Raw genomic sequence first — 24,625 nt, forward strand, 5'->3', positions numbered from 1 at the left:
GAGGGTGGTGTGTTTGATGTAGTCCACGTGGGTTTTGACAAGGCTCCACATAACAAGGTGGTCAAAATTAGAGCCTTTGGAATCCAAGGGAAAATGGCAAGTTGGATCCAAATTGGTTCAGTGGCAGGATAAAAAAGTTAATAGTGGTCAGCAGGTGTTCTTGTGACTGAAAGATTGTTTCTGGTGGGGGTCCACAGGGCTCAATATTACATCTGTTGCTTTTTGTGATGTATTTTATTTGCCCTTATTCATGGGATGTGGGTGTCACAGGCTAGGCCAGCATTTATTGCCCATCCCTAATTTCCCTTGAGAAGGTGGTGGTGAGCTAACCTCTTGAACCGTCCATGTGTATCCCCTCTACTGCAATCACATCTTTCCTGTAATGTGACCAGAACTGTACACAGTACTCCAGCTGTGGCAGAACTATTTTTGTACAGTTCTAGTATAACCTCTGTGCTCCTATATTCCAAATCTCATCTTATAAATGGAAAATATCCATTTAAGAAAATGCTTTCTTAACCATCTACCAGGGAGGGAGCTCCAGGATTTTGACCTGGCAACTGAAGGAACGGTGATATATTTCCAAGCTAGGATGGTCAGTGGCTTGCAGGGGAACTTCCAGGTGATGGTCAGTGATTTAGACTTGAATGTAGAGGCCTTAATTAAGAAGTTTCCAGATGATGGAAAAGTTGACCATGTGGTTGATGGTGAGGAAGAAAGCTGCAGACTACAGGAAGATATCAATGGATTGGTCAGGTGTGTAGAAAGTGGCATATGGAATTCAATCCAAAGAAGTGTAAAGTAATGTATTTGGGGAGGGTAAATAAGGCAAGGGAATACTCAATGAATGGTAGGATTTTGAAAAGTATAGAGGAACCAGAGGGACCTTGAAGTGCATGTCCGAATGTACCTTGAAGGTCGCAGGGCAGGTAGATCAGATGGTTAAGAAAGCATTTCCTTAAATGGATATTTTCCATTTATAAGCTGAGGTTTGGAATATAGGAGCACAGAGGTTATACTAGAACTGTATATAAAAAAAAAAAGTTCTGCCACAGCTAGAGTATTGTGTACAGTTCTGGTCACTACGTTACAGGAAGGATGTGATTGCAGTAGAGGGGATACAGAAGAGATTTATGAGGACGTTCCAGGGTTGGTGAACTTCTGCTATAGGGAAAGACTGGAGCAGAAGAGACTAAGGGGAGAGGTCAATAACCAGGGGGCAAAGATTTAAATTAATTGGCAAGGATTTGTGGAAAATTGAGACTTTTTTTCACCCCAGAGAGGTCTGGAACTCACTGCCTGAAAGGCTGGTAGAGGCAGAGGCTCTAATCACATTTTGTAAAACATATTGACCTAGGCACTTAGAAGTGCCATTACCTACAGGAAAACGAAGAAATGAAAAGTGTGATTAGATTGGAGAGCTCATTTCAGCTGAAACAACCACAATATGCTGAATGCCCTATTTCTGAGCTGTAAATTTTCTGTTTTTAAAATCACTGACAACTATTAGTACTCGAAGGAATGAGATGCCACATTTGTGCCAGAGGTTGTTTGGCAATAATTGACAAGTATCATGTTGTTACAAAGGTCCAGTACTTAATGGTGAAGCTTGATCTGAAGTTTGAGTACGTATTCACTGTACCAGTACAAAATTTTGATGTTTTGTGCCAAGGTATATGGCAAAATGCCATTTCTGCCAAGCTAATAGTAGAGTAACTTGGGCAGCAACTTTTCAATATTGACATTTAACCACAAATCTCCTTACCTGAAGTTGCTGTGACATTAGAGATGGGCAATAAATGTTGGTCTAGCCAGCGAAACCCTCATCCAATGAACAAATAAATTTTTAAAAATTGTGTATAAATAAGTATGTGTCATTAGCCACTGTTACTTTGAAGGCAAAATCAAGGCAATCTGGAATCACACTGTCACCACTGAGTCAGAAGGCTGTGGATTGTATTGCTACCACTGAGCCATAGCTGACACTATTATCCCAACCTGTTTTAAGTGATCATATCTCTAATTTCTATACACTAAAATGCTGCAGATATGTTGAGCTACATTGCCAACCAGAGGCACTATCTTGGGAACTAGCATTGACTATTCACCAAGCTGCCCATAAGTTTTAATAAAAGCAGTTGCAGATGCTGGAAATCTGAAATTAAAAACTGCAGGTCTTGCAGTATCTTTGGAGAAAGAAACACTTAATGTTTTGAGCCGCATATCACAATCTTTGCAGTGCAGAAGGAGGCCATTCGGCCCATCAAGTCTGCACTGGCTTGCTGAAAGAGCATTCTACCTGATCCCACTCCCTTGCCTTATCCCTGTAACCTTACACGTTCTTTTCAGATAGCAGTCCAATTCCCTTTTGAATGCCTTGATTGAATCTGCCTGCACTGCCCTTTCAGGAGGTTTGTTCCAGACTCCAGCCACCCTTTTGGGTGAAAAAAAATTTCCTTACATCATTTCTACTGCTTTTGCTCATTATTTTGAATCTCTGTCTCTAGTTCTTGATGTTCTCTTCAGTGGGAATAATTTCTCACTGTTTACCCTGTCCAAATCCCTCAGGATCTTGAATATCTCTATCAAGTCTCTTCTCAGCAGCCTTTTCTCCAAGGCAAACAGACCCAACCCCTCCAATATATCCTCATAGCTACAGTTTTTATCCCTGCAATCATTCTTATGAATCTCCTCTGTACTCTATCCAAAGCCTTTGTATCCTTCCTCAAGTATGAGCGCCCAGAACTGGATGCAGTACTCCAGATAAGGCCTAAATAGTGTCTTATACAAGTTTAAAATGACTTCCTTACTCTTGTACTCAATGCCCCTATTAATAAAAGCTAGGATACCATATGCTTTATGAGCTGCTCTCTCAACATGCCCTGCCATCTTCAATGACTTATATACATATATACCGAGGTCCCTCTGTTCCTGCACCTCCTTTAGAGTTTCTCATTTTTATTTTATACTGTCTTTCCAAATTCTTCCTTTCAGAATGAATCACCTCACACTTTTCTGCATTGAACTTCATCAGTCACTTGTCTGCCTGATCCGCCAATGTCTACCCTTTTGAAGCTCAAGACTATCCTTATTGCAGTTGACAAAGCTCCCAGTCTTCGTATCATCCACAAATGTTGAAATCATGCCTTGCACATATATAAAGAAAAGCAAGGGTCCCAACACTGACAACTGACAAGTTGCTTCAATGTGGTGTTGTTGGAGAGCCTGTAGCCTGTTGCCTATTTGTGTTGGGAATGTGACTTTTTAAAGAGAAAGGAGAGACTGAGGGGAATATTAGTTCAGTATCTTCCATGGTCCTACTGTATTCTTTTAAAACACACCCAGCTCACTTATTTCTATTATGATTGGGCTTCTTGGCCTTTTCAGTGATGTTAATCATAGGGGGAAAACTGCCAGTGGCTCAAAAAAAGTTTCTCAGTGTAGGTTGATCATGGCAGATCCATGCCTTGACTGCATTGTCTTTGTTCTTTTTAATTCCTTGATCTCCATAGATTTGTTAGATAAGGGTATCATCCTTGAAGCCCAAAGGATTAGATGGGCAGTGGCTGTATGGATAAGAAATTGGTCACGTTATTTTAGACTGGAAGGAAGTGTGCAGTGGTCTTCTCCCATAAGTCATGTTGGAACCACTGCACTGCTCTGATATATCTCCTGCCCTTCCCTGCATTGAACTTTACCACAATATTTCTCCACTCACTTGGTCTATTTCACTTTGTAACATTTTGCTTCTATCTACAGACTTGCTGTGCTTCCTAACAGTGTCATCTACAGACAATTCTCTTGTCTTCTATCCTAGTCATTTTAATATAAATGGTGAGAAGCTGAAGTAAAGGTCCTAGAGAAGATGAAACAAAAACAGCAAATGCTACAAAAACTCAGCAGGTCTAACACATCTGTGGAGAAGGAAGCAGAGTTAATGTTTCGAGTCCATATGACACTTCTGGGTCTGAAGAAGAGTCATATTGACTTGAAGCGTTAACTCTGTTTCTCTCTACACAGATGTGTTAAACCTGCTGAGTTTTTGTAGCATTTTCTGTTTCAGATTTTCAGCATCTGCAGTATTTTGCTTTTGTAAAAAAAAAAAATCCCTAGGGAACACTAATTGCAAATTCCACCAATCCAAGAATGTTCCCTTTATCTCTACTGCCTTCTATCTCCCAACCAATTACTAACCTGTGTCTCAGAGTTATCTCCAATTGTGTTTTTTTTCATTCTTTTCTCATCTATTGTGTGGAACCTTTTTTAAATGCCTACTGAAAATCTACGTAGGTCTAATGAGAGATCCTGATGAGCTGATAAATTTGCAGCTTTATATATTTAGTATTTGGCTCAATTTCATTCAGGAGTTTGTTGTTCAGCTTAGTAATGCCATGGCAGTGGGAAAACTGAGACCATTATCTAGACTGGCTTCACTGTGACACTTAAGGAATGATGCATTGTTGGAAGTGCCAAATGAGGTCCATTCTAAAAGAATATATGGCCCTATTCAGCAGTGATCACCCTGTATTCTGATTGACATTTCTTGTAGCAAAATAGGATCTAATCATTCATTTGCCAACATGGGACAAATTGGCTGCTCAGTTTGCCAGTATGTCAGTGAGCTTCAAAAGTAATTGACAGTAAAAAGAAAGACTTGCATTTATATAGTACTTTTAGTACTCATTGAACATCTCCAAAGTACTTTGGAAGAGTAGTCACTGTTGTAATGTAGGAAATTTAACAGCCAAGTCACAAGCAGCAAACTCTCTCAAACAGCAACTTGATGACCAATAATTTTTTTGTGGTGTTGATTTAAAATATAAATCCAGGACAATAGTGATAGCTCCCCTGCTCTTCTTCAAAATAGTGTCATAGAATCTTTTACATCCACCCAAGCAGGCAAATGGGGCCTTGGTTTAATGACTCATCTGAAGGATGGCACCTCCAACGATACAGCACTCCTTCAGTACTGCACTGGTGTATTAGCCTCAACTTTTGTGCTCAAGTCCTGGAGTGAGATTTGAACTCAGAACTTTGGCGAGCATGCTACCAGCTGACTAAGCATCTTGAAGTTGTTCAAGAGTGTGTTAACTTTAATTTATGTGGCAAATTATTTCTTTACCATCAGCATTAATGCACAATGTAATCAAGTAGTTTGCTTTTTTTGGTCAGAATCCGATGGATTTTTGTCTATTTCTATTTGTCTTTTTTTTAGATGAAATCAGCGTTACTCAACCTGTAGCTACTCTGAAATCACAAACCGTGTGGGGTGCACTGCGAGGTAAATCTTGGAAAGATTGCTGCAAAACATTTATCTTGCTAAATTAGCAGTTTTGTATTTCAAATCAACTTGTATGATATACTGTGTATATTTTACATTGTTCTTTATGTGCAATGTATTTGGCTTTTCTCTAAGACAGTGTAGAGGAAAGAATTCTTCTGAATTTAAGTAAAATAGCCATAATAGAATCGTGGCTATTTTTTCCCACTAGGGAACACTAGCATTGAATTTTTAAGATTGACATTGGTATCAAACAAAGACTATTAGCATCATGTTGCTGAACAGGACCAAGTTATTGGGGAGAATCCTTGTACATTTTTAAGTTAATGTATACTATTTGTATCATATTACACACAGTCATAGACACTTGCTTTATAATGAGTAAAGTGTTATGCCATTATGTGTAATTAAATATGACTTCTGGGATCAATTAGTAAACTTCTGAGGGATGATTAAGTGGAAGAAGCTTGTGAAATATACAAGTCATCTGCTTGGTTAACAATATGGCCCGAGTTGACGGAATTATGACTTAGTCCAGTGTTTTAGACTGTTCGGTGTGGGAGAAAGATCAAATCCTTGCCAAAACAATGTTTTTACTGTTCCAATTAGACTTTGTGGGCTAGCTAAACTGTTAATTAACTTTGCATGAATGTATATTGCTTTAAAATATCAATTAAAATTTGTTTCAGGACTAGAGACCTTCAGCCAGTTAGTCTATGAAGATGAATATGCAACTGTAAGTAATTTTCAGAATTTTGCTTTGTGGAAATTTTAGAAACTAGTAGTTTTTCTGTTGCTCCTTGTCAGTGTTTCTCAAATTGTGCAGTGATTTTTGGAGTTCTTCAGGTATAGACCTTATTTTAAAAAGTTTAACTAAGCAAATAAAAGTTTAGACGAATCAGCTAGCTTCCTTTTGTGCTACAAGCTCATTGCTGAGTGTAATGCATTTGTACACCAACTGGAGAATTGAGATATTGCCTTTGTTTCTTGGACAAAAGGGTAAATGCCATGCTTAACCCTATATTGTAATTCTCTACTTTTCTAAAGAGTGGCCGATGGAAGTTGCTGATGTGTGGCTTATCATTATGTGGGGTTACTTATCCATGTTTATCTTTTTTACATGTTTGAATTAGGCATTTGGCTATAGAGATCAACACTTTAAATGGGGAAAAATAACAAGTTTTTAAAATTAAAAAAAATCATGTCCTGCACAGAATTCTCAAATGGTATAACTTGGAACTTATTTTGCTGTTACCTTTGGGCAATATGTGAAATAGAATAGCCCTCTTCCCTGTAAGCTGCTGCAACAAAAGTTCCCATCCAGGCTGTAGAAAAGTTGGACCTTTTAAGTTAGTGTCCATTTGTGGTCATGCTCACCTGGGCTACAAAAAAAAAAATAATTAGAGGGTGCAATGGCAAATAGCCATGAACCTGAATCTTTGTACCCTATTGTTCCTTTAAATTTGAATTTGTTCTTCTGAACCATATGATTTCTGATGCATTATTGGCCATGTTAGACCAAGAAAAAAACATCTTGGCATTCATTTAATGAAGTGTGCAACTAGATTGTAATTCATTATCTTGCTTTAAAGCTGTGTTGGTGGTTGGAGTAATTACTCCAGAGACAGTGCAACAGTTTTAGTGTCTCATCAGGCCAGGATGGAGGCCTCCTATTTCCTTTCTGCCTCTTTTTTTTAATGGCTGGGCTCTGGTATGGTGAAATTAGTACCAGCATTGCCACTTTTCCTTCTGGTATAGTAGCTTACAAGTTCAGGACAATGAATTACACCAAACTACTAAGCACACCCATACAGCTTATGAAATAATATTGGATGGGGAGATGAGTAAAATTTTAAAGTTATGAATAATTGCTTGTCCCTACAGTTTGCATACGTCTGTATTTTCCTGCATCTCACTCCCATCAATAGAACTACACGTCCTGTGTGAAGGAGCCTATATTCAGTAACTGCACTAATGTTCTGTAGGTTATAAATGTTTGGAAGTTTTTAGAGCTTCTTCATGGGTGAAAAAATATGTGCCAGTTGACCCACTTATTCAAAAAAAAATGCATTCTACTCTTTCAGCATCTCATTAATAAAACTGAGATTTTTGATGCTCCAAGATTCGCTCACAGAGGAGTTTTACTTGATACGTCTCGGCACTATTTACCTCTTAAAGTAATCCTTGAAACCTTGGTAAGTAGCCCTAGTGAATGTTAACTGTGTAAAGAGTAATTATTTATAATTTGCTGTCCAGAAACTTGGTTTGAAGCTAAAGCAAAAAGAACCTGAATCTACCATGGAAAATCAAAATTGCTGGAAATATACAAGTGTCTGCCTATTTCTTATGAAGGTGGGTAAACTGAGTGGCTTACTTGGCTCCTGTTTCTGATCTGTTGAAAATCTTCAACCTGCGATATTAAGTTTTTTTTTCTTTCTTTTCATCAGATGTTAACAGAAGCATAGAAAAGCACAGAACAGCAGAGGCTATTTGGCCCATCCACCCTCTAGCCAATGGAAATAGCTTCGCTCTCTTGTGCTTTGTGAGCCCTTCATAATTTGAAACACCTCTATCCAATCTCCTTGGGACAGGGAAGAGGAGACACAAGCCCAGCTTTTCCAGTCTATCCATTTAACTGTAATTCCTCATCACCGAACAGTTCTAGTAAATCTCTTCTGTGCATTATCCAAAGCCTTCGCATCCTTCCTAAAGTGTACCTGTAATTGGACACACTACTCCAGCTTTACATTAAGTTTTTACTTCAAGCTGAAGGGTTTTTTTTTAACAGATCTTGGGCTTGGAATACGTCATTTGCCCCTTTTTAGTTATTACAAGTGTATAAATGGTCTATCATTAAAATCATGATGCATTTTGTATTTATACTAAACGGCTTAGTTGCTGAGCCAAGTAATTAGTACCCATGCTATACTTTAGAGAATAGTGTTTAAAAGAAAACTAGTCAGCTATTGAATTAATAATATTGTGTACTAGTGCTCCAACATGAAAAAAGAATGCAACAAAAATGGTATGACTGACTCAAGTGATTCCAAGACCAGTGTGATACTGGCCAGTTAAGTTCTGCTTTTTGTTATTGGTTATAGTTTCTTTATTGTCTTGTGTGCTAATGTTGTCTATATTTTTTTTAATTGTAATAACCAGTAAGGTGACTAGCACTGACTTATAAAGGTCATTCTAGAAGCTATATCTCAGTTTTAACATTTTTGTTCTTTCAGGATGCTATGTCATTCAATAAGTTTAATGTTTTCCATTGGCATATTGTGGATGACCCATCATTCCCATATCAAAGTATCACCTTTCCTGAGCTGAGTGCAGAGGTTAGTAAAGACATTTTACCAGTATTATAACCATACAAATACAGCTTTCTGGATACAAAGTGACTTGAGCACCAGTTCAGTAATGTAAATAACATATACAAAAAGTTAGATTTCTAACCTGACTGCATTTATGCCACAAGCTTGTGGAAATGTAGGTAGATTAAGAAAACATTATAGAAATTAGTTTCTATACCGACCAGCTTGATGCTCAAGACAGGCATCTATCTAACCTAGACTTTGGTTTCATTTAAGAGTTGTGTATACTTACGATTGAACAAATAGTACAATAATATGGAGCTTCTGCTCTTGTAGACTTCCCTTTTTGCTAAGTTATTAGTACCTCAGTATCTAAAGAGCTAGTAATGTGAGCATGGTATTTCCTATTAGGGAAAGAATTTGTGACTCTGCTATGATGCAGAAGACTCTAGTTTGACAATGCAAAATTGTGTGATGTTCAAATACTAAATACAAGTTGGTAAGCATTAAAGAAGGCCTGGAGACCTTGAGTGTGCTTCAGTGCTCCTGAATTCTAAACCACTAAATATAGTACTGGCAATCTTTTTGCCACTGCTTCATTTAAGGCCTGCACAATAGCTTGTGGCTGGCAGAACCATAAAAGCATGATTTTTACACTTAGTGCTGGGCCCCCTTCTTTCTGATTTGTGATAACAGTGGCAGCATGCACTTTTTTTTTTCCCTGTGGAAACTTTTAATTTTGCATGCTTATCGTTCATTCCATTGCAAGACAATTGTCCTCCAATTGGACAGACAGAATAGTTTGTCTCTGCTTGGTTAATAGGAATAGAACCTTGTTGGCAAGGTCAGCTCAAAGCATGTGGGGTGATGTGACAACTAGAGAAAGACGTGAATTCAGGCTTAGAGCAGGGTGAGGAATGGCTTTTGGCTTGGGGGACAATAATGGTTGGAATGAATTGGCTGAGCGAATTGTTTCCATTTTGGTGACAAAATCCATAAGCTTCTTGGACTTGTTCTTTAAAAGGTGTGTGGGGACAGGGAAGTGGGGTTTATGGAGACAGTTGGCAAGTGGGGAGAAAAGAAGCTGGAGATAATGGCTCATTACTCCCAAATCGTCCTGGAGAGCAAAGCCTTGATGGTACTTGATGTGGTACATCCAAATTGGGCAATAATGGTTAAATCAGTTGTGTGTATGTGTTTAAAATATACCCCTTGGATTTACGTGATCATGAGAGCATTACCCTGTCCTCATTGAACTGTATTGTATCCATATGCCTGAAATATATAATTCTCATCCCAGTGTTGTAAGTCTCTTGCCCCTCTTTCTACCTTTTTCTATAAAGTTCCACACCAAATTGAAATCTCTAGCCTCATGATTCCCTTGGCTGTGATTTAGAGTCTGTGGCTTGTTTTGCCCCTCTTATTTTGATGGCAGTGCTTCAGTTGAAATACCTGTACCCATCTCATGCTTGCAGTGGAGAGCAACCATTCACTTTAAAACTAACTTTTTTTTTCCTTACTGTATAGTCCAATATCTCACCACTGCTCCATGTAGCAGTGTTTAAGTCTGCACACGCCTGGAATGCTTTTTTCAATATCGTTCAGGTAGTACATACAATTTGAAAAGATGTTTACTACTTTTTTTAAAAAAAATTTGAACCAAATTGTCAAAACTCCAGCTAGCATCTTTGGTCTGCTGGAATTTTCTGTTTTTAATGCTGATCTGAATTTTTTAGAACCATAGAAAAGTAACAGCACAGGAGGCCATTCAGGCCATCTTGTCCATGCCAGCCCAAGGACACCCAGGTGCTCTTTCTAATCCCACCTTCCTGCACCTGGCTCACAGCCCTGCAGCTTCCAGCACTTCAGGTGCAGGTCTAGGTACTTGTTAAACTAGTTTAGAGTTTCTGCCTCTACCACAAACTTGGACAGTGAATTCCAGGCACCGACTACCCTCTGCGTTTTTTAAAAAAATTCTTCCTCATGTCCCGCTCCTACACCCTTCTGCTTATCTTGAATCTATGTCCCCTGGTTCTAGAATTCTCCACCAAGAGAAACAATTTTATCCTGTCTACTCTATCTATTTCCCTCATTTATTTTGTATACCTCAATCAAGTCACCTCTCAGCCGCCTTTGTTTAAGGAAAGCAACCCCAACCTATCCAATCTCTGTCTCCTTGTAGCTACACTTTTCTAACCCTGGCAACATTCTTGTAAACTTTTGCCCCTTTTTATTTTGTAGGGTGCATACCATCCAGTCACTCACATTTATACATTAGCAGATGTCAAAATGATTATTGAGTATGCACGTGAGAGGGGGATTCGGGTCATTCCAGAGTTTGACACTCCAGGGCACACACAGTCATGGAAAGGTGAGTAGATTAGCACTGAAATAAGCAATTTTGCACTTCTCTGGCTTTACTATGTTTTCATAAACTAAGGAAAAACAAGGCAGTTTTGAACTTTTCTGAGTAATGCTGATACTAGTCAGCAGCAGTCCTTCCTGATTTGGGCACTTCAGGCACCATTGCCAGTTTGTACCCACACTCTACAGAAACGGGATTTTTTTTTTTCTTAACTAAACTTTTTTTAGAAGCAGAAACTTTCACTTACCTAAATGTAATTTGTAAACTTTTAAAATGGAAATTAGTTAATTGGAGTATTCCTGAATATTTATTGTAATGAAAACTTCTAGCTAGGATCAATAGTACTGCCTGGCTATTGCACTTTACCTCCCCTTTAGTGCTCAGGTTGAGACAACAATTATTATAGTGTTGTGCTCTAATTGTAATGCAGGTTCGGAAGGAGGAAGATCTTTTTCTTTTTTGTCTGAGCAATGCCATAAGATGACTAAGTAAAATTCCAGTTTTTAAAAAAAACAACTTTATCGGGATCAGAACTCCTCAGTTTTCTAATTCTGATCCCACATTTTAAGGAAACAGTCGCTATACAAGCCTGTCCTTAAAACACTTTTAAAAGAATATTCAGTTTGTATTTTAGTAATTTTGTTTAAAACTTGGGGGAAGTGAAATTGAAGTGCACTGCTCTGCAACAGCTTGGGGTGGTTAAAGTTTCTTAATGATTGCAAAATTATAATTTTGGAACTGGAGAAACTGTAAACTACTGCCCTTTTACTTTTTATCTGTGGATAATGTTTAAGTACCATGTATAAGTAGATCATGTCACTTCACAGTGATACAGGGATGAGAGGCCTTGGCTATGAGGAAAGAGAAATTATAGTAAAGCAGTTTAAGTGGAGATCTGAAAGCTTTTTTCAAAATTATGGTAAGATAAATGGAGGGAGGAGTCTATTCAGTCGAGTGCTAAACTAAAGGGCACAAATGTAAGGATGTCTTGCTGCAGCTGTACAAGGCCATGGTGAGACCACACCTGGAGTATTCTGTGCAGTTTTGGTCTCCTTGAGCAACAAAGGTTCATCAAACTGATTCCGAGGATGGCAGGATTGTCATATGAGGAGAGATTGGGCCTACTAGGCTTACATTCACTGGAGTTTAGAAAAATAAGAGGTATCTCATTGAAACATATAAAATTATGACAGGGGTGGATAAACTGGATGCAGGGATGATATTTCCTCTGGCTGAGGGGGTCTAGAAAAAGGGGTCACAGTCTCAGGACATGTGGGAGACCATTTGGTAAGGAGAAACTTCTTCACTGAGGGTGGTGAACCTATAGAATTATCTACCACAGAAGGCTGTGGAGGCCAAGTCACTGAATATATTTTAAGAAGGAAATAGATTTCTGGGTTCTAAACTGCGTCAAGGGATATGGGGAGAGCAGGAGTATGGTGTTAAAATAGGGGATCAGCTGTGATCATATTGAGTGGCGGAGCAGGCTTGAAAGGCTGAATGACCTACTCCTATTTCCTGTTTCTATCAAAAGCAAAGTTAGAATTTCTTTTTACGCAAAAGATTATTGGGACTTGTACTCTATCAGAAATAGTGGTAATGTCAAAATCTGTAATAGCTATTAAAAGTTGAATGGATGAATATCTGAAATAATTAAAATGGGATAGGAGAATGAACCATGTAGATATAAGTTTTTCAGGAGCTGAGCCAAATGGCTATCTCCTCGTCTAACACAAGACTGTTACTTTAGCAACAATTGAGCTGCCTTGCACAAAAACAGGATGATTGGTGTGGGAAGCACCAAATTCTAATGTGTATAGAGGATGAAGGGGGAAAAGGATTATTTTTGGTTGTAGCTATAACATTGAGGCAAAGTGGATGGGCCATGCTCTGCACCTAGCCATTGCTGGCTGAACCTGTATGTTTTTAGTAACAGTCAAAAGTGTTCTGTTGCCCAACGTGGCCTTTGAACACAGATACACCCAAATTTAAAAAAAAACATAGCGTACACTGGAACCTCATTAAGTGAATACTTTTTTTAAAGGTAGAATTTTTTTAAAATTAAGAACTATGTTCATTTAATTATGCAACTAATGTGGTGCTGACCTTGCTTGAGTAACACAACTTTCCCTCCCTCTTTGCCTAGGCATAAGAAACCTTCTCACTCCATGTTATAATGGTGAAAAACCTACTGGAGCATTTGGACCTATAAATCCCTCTTTAAATACAACCTATGACTTTTTGAATCAATTCTTTAAAGAGATCAGCTTGGTGTTTCCAGATGCTTATATCCATTTGGGAGGAGATGAAGTGAACTTTGAATGCTGGTACATAAATTTATTGTAAAATTTATACCTTGCTTTATTTATTTACCATCTCAATTGAAATATCTAGTCATGCTACTTAGTTGAATAAATATCTTACTAATTATGAGATGTAGGCTTCCTTTGTGCAGTCAAGAACCAAAACCACAAAACACAAGTGTCCTTTTCAACAATACTACAGGAATTTGTTCAAGTATATAGTTAAATGAGATCAGGAAACCTGCTGATTTAATTACAGCCTCTTCTGGAAATAAAATAATATTTCTATTAAATATCATTTGGAGGTAGTTCTGAGTAAAGTAAAAGCACAGAATGCATTTTTGAATTGGGAATTTGTGTCCCCTACAAACAATGGCTTGGTAGTACTATCACTGAGTCGTGAAGGGTGTTGCTACTGGACTGGGTGCTCACCAGGTAGAGAAGGAACCAGCAAGTGTTCTATTTGCTCATGCCTTACCAATGAATTTGTTGCAGACATGTCTGTCTACCATAGTGTTGGTACAAGTGACAGTTGCATAACAAAGCAGCCTGCTTGATTGGCACCTCCAACATCCACTCCCTCCGCCACCGACACACAGTAGCAGCAGTGTGCACCATCTACAAGATGCATTGCAGGAGTTCACCAAGGCTTCTTGGACAGCACCTTCCAAACCCACAACCACTGCCATCTAGAAGGACAAGGGCAGCAAATAGATGGGAATACCACCACCTGGAAGTTCCCCTCCAAGCCACTCACCATCCTGACCTGGAAATATATCGCTGTTCCTTCATTGTTGCTGGATCAAGATCTTGGAATTCCCTCCCTAACAGTGCTGTGGGTGTACCTACACCACAGACTGCAGCAATTCAAAAAGGCAGCTCACCTCCACCTTCTCGAAGGCAATTGGGGGATGAGCAATAAAAATGCTGGCCTAGCCAGTGATGCCCATGTCCTGTGAAAGAATAAAAATAAGTACAAACTAGATGGTATCACACACCTGAAATTTTCTTTGAGTCTGCAACTTTGCGTTTTGCAAAGGAAAATCAGATCCATGTTTTGCTAAGGAGTGTTTTTGAAAAAGTCCTTTAGATGAATGAGACTTTACTGTACATGTATGTGCCTGCAGGAGTATGACATTGTATATACAACTGGTAACTGATGTAAGTTTAGGCATAACTGGATGAACTTGTGCAAGTCTGCACACTTGTTTCATAATGTACCTAAACAAGTTGTATCAATATTGCTGTATGGGTGTAGTTGATTTGTATGAAGCATGTATCCTTGTTAAATGCCTTTTTTTAAAAAAAAAAAGATATTGGCTGGAGCAAGGCTGTTCTCTTTTGAACCTCCATTTTTATATTTTCCTTGTAGGAAATCTAATCCTGCCATTACACAGTTCATGCAAAAGCAAGGCTTTGGAAGTGATTACAGAAAACTTGAATCTTTCTATATCCAAAAGTAAGCATTTTGATTAAATATGTAATGTTGTTATAGGCTAATTGTATCAGTAGTTGTGATCTGCCTAAGGCCAGGGCATCTTATTTTGTCACTCCTCATAGTCTTGTGCTTTTCTCTTCAATTGCTCATGAGAGCCTTCTATTTTCAAGTTGTCTGATATTCTTTTTCTCCATCTTGGTCTACATCTCTCGAATCATCTTCCTTTGATCACCTCTGAGCAACTTCTCATGCACTAGAATGTGGTCAATCCAACCTTGTTGCCTTTTTTTGATATTCGCTAATTATCTTCCTTCATCACTACCCTGAGAACTTCTTCATTGCTCTCGTGTTGTCAGGCTGACCCGTTCCATCCTTCTCCAGAATGTCTTTCACAAATTTCTAGTCTATGGCTGTTCCCTTTTTCTTAAGGTCCACAGTTCAGCCCCATACAAGACAATCCAAATCTCACTCTTGATAATTCTTAAGACTTTTCTTCCTACTTGTATATTAAATGATAAAATGCACAAAACATCTAGATTAATTCATATTTATTAGATACTTGTTTGAACAGGCTCTTATGAATATACACAGTAGGAACAGAAGTAGGCCCTTCAGCCCTTTTGAGCCTTCTCCATCATTTAGTAAGGTCAGACTGATCTGTTTGCTCTCTGCAATTCATGCAAATATCTTTTAAGTTAATCTTGTTAACTGAATTGTGGATAGCAACGTGCTCTACAATAACATATTTTTCATTATTTGGTGCATAGTTCAAATTTGTATGATGAGGCCATTCAGGCCAAACTTTGACCCTTGGTCCCTCTTTTTTCCCTTTTTCTCTTTTTTATACTTCCCAAGTACTGTTCTCCCATGTACATGTCTCAATTAATTTCGCATTTCAAGTTCTTTCTGCTTGGCTTGAAATATAAGATATGCCTGGCATCTACCCAGCAATGAGGAAAATTGCCCAGGTATGACCTGTACACAAAGTAGGACAAATCCAAAACAAAAACAGAATTACCTGGAAAAACTCAGCAGGTCTGGCAGCATCGGCGGAGAAGAAATTTCCAGCATCCGCAGTTTTTTTTGTTTTTAGGACAAATCCAACCTGGCCAATTGTTGCCCCATCAGTCTACTCTCGATCATCATAAAATGATGGAAGAGGTCATCAAGAACGCTATCAAGTGGCACTTGCTTAGCATTAACCTGCTCACTGACTGAGTTTTGCTAAAGTCACTCAGCTCCTGGCCTCATTACAGCTTTGGGTTCAAACATAGACAAAAGAGCTGAACTGCAGAGGTGAGGTGAGAGTGACTGCCCTTAACATCGAGGCAGCATTTGACTGAGTGTGGCATCAAGGAGCCCTAGCAAAACTGTAGTCAATGGGGATCAGGAGGAAAATTCTGCTAGTTGGTGTCATACCTAGCACAAAGGAAGATGGCTGCTAGAGGTCAATCATCTCAGTTCCAGGACATTGCTGCAGGAGTTCCTCAGGCTAGTGTCCTAGGCCCACCATTTTCAGCTGCTTCATCAATGACCTTCCTTCCATCATAAGGTCAGAAGTAGGGATTTGTTCAGCATGGTTCACACCTCAGATACTGAAGCAGTCCATGTCCAAATGCAGCAAGACCTGGACAATATCCAGGCTCGACAAGTGGTAAGTAACATTCACACCATTAATGACCATCTCCAGCGAGAGAATCTAACCATCTCCCCATGACATCTAAAGGTGTTATCGTTGCTGAGTCCCCCACTATCAACATCCTGGGGGTTGCCATTGACCAGGAATTGAACTGGACTAACCATATAAATAATGTGGCTACAAGAACAGGTCAGAGGCTAGGAATCCTGCAGTAAGTAACTCCTCTCCTCGACCATCCCCACCCCAAAGCCTGTCTATCATCTATAAGGCACAGGCAGGAGCGTGATGGAATATTCTCCACTTGCCTGGATGAGTGCAGCTCCAACAACTTGATACCATCCAGGACAAGGCAGCCTGCTTGATTGGCACTCATCCAATACCGATGCACATTGGCAGCATTGTGCACCATCTACAAGATGCATTGCAGGAGTTCACCAAGGCTCCTTCAACAGTACCTTCCAAACCCACGACCGCTACCATCTAGAAGGGCAGGGGCAACAGATACATCGGCCTGAAACTTTTGGATGCCAGGGTCTCCCTTCCGCTGTCCAAAGTCAGTGGGGAACATGTCTCTGCTGACTCAGAGTTCCCCATTTGCACTAGAATGAGCGTCAATTAGCTGCAGATGGGACTTCCACCTGTCACTGGGGTGGAAGTCCTGCTTTAGAGCTGCCAGCCAATCTGATTGCCCAGCAGCTCTCCAGTCCCTGCAGTGACAGGAGCTGGATTGAACTGAAGAGGAATTGCATGTAGATGTCTAGGTCTCGTGGGTGGGAGGTCAAGCAGCCACTGGACCTTAAGGGGGAGGTACCTGCAGTCAGAAGGTGGTGTCTGATGAAGGTGCCCCCCCTTCTGCCTGAGATCTAAACCCCTCTTTTCTCAACCTTCTCCCGTGCCAGGTAAATCCTCCCGCCAGCCTAAAAATTGAGGGTGGGTGGATCAACTTGTCCAAGGCCTTGTCTTCCCCAGCATAAGATCACTGCAAGGTCCAGGTGGGCCGCAACCCAGAAGGAATCCTGTTCCTAATTTCACATCCCTTTACACTGTCTCTGCACTGCACCACTCCCCACCATCACCGCAAACTTAAAAACCCACCCACAGGGAAGTGTGAAATTCCCCTCCAAGCCACTCACCACCTGATTTGGAAATATCACTGCTCCTTCACTGTCACTAGGTCAAAATCCTGGAACCCCCTCCCTAACAGCACAATGTGTAGTTACACCGTATGTACTGCAGCAGTTCAAGCAGGCAGCCCACCACCTCAAGGGCAATTGGGCATGGGCAATAAATGCTGCCCTAGCCAGAGATACCCACATCCCATGAATTAATTGAAAAAAAACTTTCCTGACTTGTGACATCCAAAAGTGAACCCAGATGTTGTTTCACCAGATGTGTATCTTGCAGTGGCGCCACATTCTTTTATGTCATCTCTTGTGATTAAACCTAAACTCAATTTTGGGTCATTGAAATTGCAAATTAAATATAGATGGATCCTTAAATTATTTGGTTCACTTATGACCACTACTTCCTTTGGGTACAAGGGTGTTAGATGTGAGTACCAAATATGTTCAATTGCATCTGACATCATTCTGCCCACTCACTCACTTCCATCAGTTTGTCCATATTCAGTGTTTATAAAATGTATAAGATTGTACAGTTCTGAAGGCTTAAAATCTAAATTAATTATTGCAGTAACTTAAAAGGGAATTGTTCCCAATTTGTTGCTAGTATTTCTTGGCACCACCAGTGTTTTTGTTTTGTTGATATGAGACAGGCGTTTTTGCTTTGTTCAACCTGAAGTTCTTTTCCCCTGACTAATGAACATGAAGTGCTATGAGCAGCATTTGTTCACGTCAGTAAAGTGAAATTTCGTGTTTGGTTTTTGCGTAATAAAGTTGCAATGCTAAAGCATAAAATAATTAATGGCAATTAGCAGTTTGTGGATGATGTGCAATCCTTACTCTAATGGTGAGATTTTTACCTTTTGGCGGGTTGTGGGAATTTCACATCAGTGTGAGAATATGGGGCCATAATTTGCTGTAGCAGGACATCAAACTGCAATTGCTATTCATTAGACCCACCTACCCTTGCACGTTTTAAGGTTTTCAATTTAGTTTTGCATGACAAATTATTAAAAGTAAAAAGTGATAGTACATTGGAAACAAAAAAAACACCAGGGCCCCAAGTGAACTGGCAACTCTCGAAGGGAGTATAAATATGAGTGTGAGAATTTGATATCAAATCCAATACAGAAAAATAGGCCAAAAAAGATTGGAGAGGGAAAGGAACCAGGGAAAGACTACATCTGTAAAATCTAATTTAAAAAAATATATAATTTCTAATTTAGCACCAGAAGGAATGCAACCCCAGACTTGTTAATTTACAGTATCAGAAATTGACTGGAAGCAATTACTTTAGTGTACTTAATCTAATTAAGACTTTACATTCTGTAGTGAGTTTAGTTCTACTACACAAAATACAGTAACTTCACACCAATCAATGAGTCCAATTATCAGGTGCAAAGCTAAAGGAGCTATGCAACAGAGGCAACAGTTTTTGGATATTTGTGCTTTCACTCACCTGAAATTCCTGAATATGCATAAGTAACATCCAATGCTATTAGCTTCACTGTTTATTTTTAAAGTAGACATTCCCTGTTAACATTTTGCACAAACAAACCTGAAGCCATGTTTGAAATTTGCCATTTCTAGGCAGTGGTATCAGGAACCTTACTAGTTGCGATTCAAGTGGATTTAATGGTTAAAGTTGCGCAAATGTTTCCTGCAATCAATGCTGTAGCTAGACACAAGCATCTCTTGGTAATTTAGTTTGCCTTTTTACAGCTGGATATACTAACTTCATGTGTGCATTAATTGCAGTGTTCTGGATATTGTAGCAGCCAATATGAAAGGTTACATGGTCTGGCAGGAAGTCTTTGATAATGGAGTGAAGGTAAGTGTATAGCTAGTTTGGTCAGCATGTATTTAAAAACAAAAATACCTACTCAATGCAGTATAGACCTGGGGATTCCAGTAATTAAAGCAGTAGCTTAGTGTTAAAATTGTAATAGTCTGAGTAATGGAATATTAATTTTGGTAAGGGAGCAGCTAGAGCTGTTATGTCAAATGTACAACCTGTTTCATAATAACTACCTCAAGGAATTTGAAGAATTTTGAACTTGAGTTTCAACATTTCATGTTTTTTGTTTTTTTTCCTTTCTCAGCTTCTGTTCTGCTGAGTATTGCATGGCTTGTTTGTGGCTTAATTTTTTTTTTTTGCTATGTTCATAAAGGTTCATGGTATTAATTTCTTAGAGGAAATACTGTTAAGCAAATTATTTAAACTAAATACTTGTAAATTAAAAGCAAACCCTAAAACATGTTCAGTGTTGCTTTGCAATGTTTTCCTCAGCAACTTGCTTTAGAGAGAATGGTATTTGTGCAACGGATCAACCATGCTTGAGGACTTTGCATTTATGCAGATAATGTGGTGTATATACCTGTCCAATTCCGTTGCTTTGCAATTGTGCTTAATTTTCCCATTCATTGACTCTGCCCAATCCTACTAATTGATGCACATTATTGTGGATTAATGAAAGGGGAATCATGTTTGATAAACATGCTGGAGTTTTTGAGGCTTTAACTAGCAGAATAGATGGGGGGGGGGGGGGGGGGACCAGTGGATGGATGTAGTGTATTTGGATTTTCAAAAGGTTTTCAATAAGCTATCACAGACAGACAGACACACACTTAGTAAGCAAGCAAAATAAGAGCACATAAGATTAGGGGTAATATACTTGCATGGATTGAGAATTGGTTAACAGACTAAAACCTAAGTAGGAATAAACAGAATTCTCAAATTGGCAGATGGGGTACCATAAGGATCAGTACTTGGAGGCCCTAGCTATTCACAATCTATATCAATGATTGGATATGGGGACCAAATATAATATTTCCAACTTTGCTTATGGCACAAAGCTAGGTAAGAATGGGAATTGCATGGAGCATGAAAAGTGGCTTCAAGGGGAATTATACAGGCTAAGTGAGTGGCAAGAACATAGTGGATGAAATATAATGTGGATAAATGTGAAGTTATCCACAGTGGTAGGAAAAACAAATGCAGAGTATTTCGTAAATGGTGAGTTTGGGAGCATTTGATGTTCAAAGAGACCTGGGTGCTCTTTCCATGCAGGTGCAACAAGCAACTAAAGGAGGCAAATAGGATGTTCATCTTTATTGCAGAATGATTTGAGTGCAGGAGTAAAGATGTCTTGCTGCAATTGTATAGAACCTAAGAGTACTGTGTGCAATTTTGGTCATCATCTTACCTAAGGAAGGATGTACTTGCCATAGAGGGAGTGTAATGAAGATAACCAGACTGATCCCTGGGATGGTAGGATTGTCCACAGAGGACAGATTGAGGAGACTGGTTTCCAGAGTTTGGAAGAATGAGAGGTGATTGAAGCATACAAAGTTCTTAACAGGACTTGACAGGATAATGCAGGAAAGATGTTTCCCCTGGCTGGGGGGCCTAAAACCAGGGGACAGTCTCAGAATAAGGGGTAGGCCATTTAGGACTGAAATGAGGAGGAATTTTTTCACTTGAGGGTTGTGAATCTTTGGAATTCTCTACTCCAGAGGACTGTGGAGTCTAATATTCTCAACAAATCAATAGATTTCTAGATACTTAAGATATCAAAGGATATGGGGATTGTGTGGGGGGGAAAAATGCCATTGAGGTAGACGATTAGCCAATAGCAGAGCAGGCTTGAGGGGCTCTGAATTCCTATGTTCCTAGCCAAGAATATAAGTATTCAATCAGGTGGGCTGCTCCAGATTTTTTTAATAGTGGAATTACTTCACCCAAATCTAGGTGTTCCTGCTTTTTACAGTTTTAAATTTTCTAAGTTTTCCAATGATGTTTCAAAATCCAGATTGTCTTATCCAGGTTAACTTGCAATCTCGATCTGACTCCCAGCAGAATTCATCTGTATAGGTTATACCACGTTGGATAATCTTGCTCATCTAAATGAATGAACTTATGAAGCCCCACATTAGGTGCAGTACATGAATGTAACAAAATGGGCCTAGAGGAATTACTGGAGTAGTATTACATCAAAATTTATTGTAATCTACTAATCCTAAATATTATTTCATACCACAATCTCAAATATTTCACCCTAATGGTTATATTTTATTTGCAAAGCATCATCTGATGTGGCACTCTGCAGCGAGGGCTCAAAAAAATTTACAAGAATGATTTTGGTTATGAGGATGGATTGGAGAAACTGAGGTTCTCCTGAAGAGGAGATTTGATTTGAGGTGCTCAAAATCATGAGGGGTCTGGACGGAGTAGATAAAACTATCAACACCCTGGGGTTTACCATTGCCCACAGACTGACTGACTGTACTGGCCATATAAATAAATATAAGAGCAGGCCAATGGCTGAGAATTCTGGGGAGAGTAACTCCTCCCTAACTCTCCAAAGCCTGTCCACCATCTACAAGGCACAAGTTCAGGAGTGTGATGGAATACTCTCCCCTTGCCTGGATGAGTGCAGCTCCAACAACACCAGTTCAACACCATCCAGAATAAAACAGTCCACTTGATTAGCATCCCATCCACAAACATTCACTCCCTCTTCCACCAATGGCAGCAGTGTGTACCATCTACAAGATGCACTGCAATAACTCACCGTGGCTCCTTCGACAGCACTTTCCAAACCCAAGACCTCTACCACCTACAAGGGTGACAGATACATAGGAACACCATCACTTCCAAGTCCCCTACCATCCTGACTTGGAACTAATATTGCCATTCCTTCACTGTCGCTGGGTAAAAATTCTGGGGAACTCTCTCCCAAACAGCACTGTGAGTGTTCCTACACTACGTGGTCTGCAGCAGCTCATGAAGGCAGCTCACCACCACCTTCTCATGGGTATCAAAAATGCTGGCCTAGTCAGCAACACCCAAATTATGTGAAAGAATAAAAATAACTGCTCACTCTACAAAGCGATTGAGAATCGGTGGGCACAGGGCTTTGATTGGTTCACTTGTCAAAGGCAGCATGAAAAAATATTTTAAGCAGCAAGTGATTATGATGTAGATTGCACTGTCTGAAAGCTTGGTTGAGGCTGATTCAATTGTGGCTTTCAAAAGTGGATAAACATCTTGCAGTTTAAATATTTGCAAGTTCATGAGTGAAGGGCAGTTGCTCTTGCAGAGTTGATGGACCAAATGGCCTCTTCTGTAACCATGCTATCATTCTATGTATTGCTGTTTAGTTGCTTTTATTGTATGAGCTTCCACAACAATCCTGTATTTAGGACGTAGTTTCCTTTCTGCCATGTTTGGAGTGGAATCTATTCCTGAACTAATGTAAAAGATGGATAGCCCCAGAGTGCAAATTTTACATTTCAAAAATCATTAACCAATTTACGCATTCTGCATTTTAAATTATAGGCGCTGGTTTCTTGATGTAACTACAACACATAAAACACTGACAGGCCTCCTAAAATGGAAAGAACAGAGTTTCTGTTTAATGCAGCTTGTACTGTAGCTGCTTTGCTATTCAACTTCTTAGATTTTTTTTTGCCAAATCAATATTTTGAGAGAATGCAATTTTTAGGTACACAGCAATGGGAATCATCTTCAGGTGAAAATATAATGCATAATAATTATAGTTGGCCATACAAATTTTAAATTTATTTATTTTTGCAGATTAAGCCAGACACTATAGTTGAAGTGTGGATGGAGAGAAATATGAAGGCAGAGTTATCTAAAGTAACACTAGCTGGGTTCACAACCATTCTTGCAGCACCCTGGTACTTAGATTACATTACCTATGGACAGGACTGGCAAAAGTACTATCGAGCTGAGCCTCTCCAATTCAATGGTTGGTTAATTTCATTAATAAATTGAGGAATGATAATGTTGTATATTTTATCCCTTCCTAGTTACATTGGTACTTGTGAATATAAAAGTCCTAATTTAGGACACTCTATTTAAGAGTGTACCCTTAATTTTTAAATATGCACATATGAAGAATAAATTGACTTGATATTTTTAACCTATTTTATCATTCATTAATACCATGTTCCTTTACACTTGTATTATATCTTTTCGGTATTCATTACTGTGAGCTGAAGCAATTAGAATTTTGAATGATCAGCATGAATCTATGGTACTTTCTGTACTGATATGTATCTGGGAATATTAATTCTCTGCAATTTCTTCCAACTATTCTGCTTATGGTGAAAGCTTGCTAGTCTCTGAGCGAACTTTGAGCTAATTCTACACAACGTATTTTCGATGGATGCTTTTTTTCTGTTGGTCACCTGGACGGGAGTGGGGTGGGGGGAGACGTGTGTTGCCTGCTGTTTGCATGTCTGCTGAACTGAAGTGATTGGTGGAGAGGGGTGTGTGGGATGGTGGTATTAAATTTTACAAGTACTTTAGTACACACCCTGACTTCCTAAGATTTCATTCTTAATATTGCAAGTTAGAGCTTCGACTGAAATTTGTGATTGGGTTTTTTGTCTTTGCTCTTTTTTTTCTTGGTTTGTAGTTGAAGCCAGACACCATTATCCATGTGTGGAAAGGTGGCTACCAGCAACAAATGGCAGCTGTAACAGCTGCTAAGTTTCACACTCTTCTGTCCTCTCCATGGTACTTGAATGTCATTTCATATGGTCAAGACTGGCGGAGGATATACACAGTGGAACCATACAACTTCAATGGTGTGTTATTTATACAGCTACAACTAACCACATGCACGAACATTTATCCATACTGTTTTGGGCAACTGTTGAGCTTCAGTTATATGTTAGGACATAGAATGTCTTGCCAAAAATAATGATTAAGGCAACTAATGATCCCCTTTTTTAAATAAGACTAAATAGTGTAAAAATGAAGCAAGAGGAGAGGAACAGTGCACTTTGAGATGTTTCCAGCCATTCTATCTAAGTCTTGTGCTTACTGGACTACGGAAAAGGATTCATCAGCCTAAATTCATTTCTAACCATAAATTTCATCATAAGCCATTCAACTTATCATGCCTGTGCTTGTTCTTTGGAGAATTTTTTTCCAAGTAGCCTGATTCCCTGCTCTTAGGCATTACCCTGCAAAGTTTTTCTTTTCAAGTATATACTAATTACCATCTCTTTCAGTATATTCAGATAGCAACTCTAGCTATATATAACACACATCCTCCTGTTTCCCTTTTGGTTGTTTTTCTAATTATTGCTTAATAAAAAGTGTTTTCCCGTTAGTGGCCCACCTACTTCTCC

General features: G+C 39.2%; 1 protein-coding gene across 2 annotated transcripts in view; it reads left to right on the plus strand.

Moving 5' to 3' along the window:
* Window positions 1–24,625, plus strand: part of hexb (hexosaminidase B (beta polypeptide)) — a 38,121-nt gene that overhangs the window by 858 nt on the left and 12,638 nt on the right. The window contains exons 2-10 of one of the 2 annotated variants that reach the window (XM_041186730.1): window positions 5,216–5,281; window positions 5,971–6,017; window positions 7,366–7,476; window positions 8,515–8,616; window positions 10,834–10,963; window positions 13,104–13,284; window positions 14,633–14,719; window positions 19,217–19,289; window positions 23,058–23,232. In XM_041186730.1, the coding sequence (XP_041042664.1) occupies window positions 5,216–5,281; window positions 5,971–6,017; window positions 7,366–7,476; window positions 8,515–8,616; window positions 10,834–10,963; window positions 13,104–13,284; window positions 14,633–14,719; window positions 19,217–19,289; window positions 23,058–23,232 (972 nt within the window). Of the gene's footprint in view, window positions 1–5,215; window positions 5,282–5,970; window positions 6,018–7,365; window positions 7,477–8,514; window positions 8,617–10,833; window positions 10,964–13,103; window positions 13,285–14,632; window positions 14,720–19,216; window positions 19,290–23,057; window positions 23,233–23,904; window positions 24,077–24,625 lie in introns of both variants that reach the window. The other variant, XM_041186731.1, reaches the window with a different exon arrangement.

The sequence above is a fragment of the Carcharodon carcharias genome, chromosome 4 (assembly GCF_017639515.1).
Source record: "Carcharodon carcharias isolate sCarCar2 chromosome 4, sCarCar2.pri, whole genome shotgun sequence".
NCBI classification, from domain to species: domain Eukaryota; kingdom Metazoa; phylum Chordata; class Chondrichthyes; order Lamniformes; family Lamnidae; genus Carcharodon; species Carcharodon carcharias.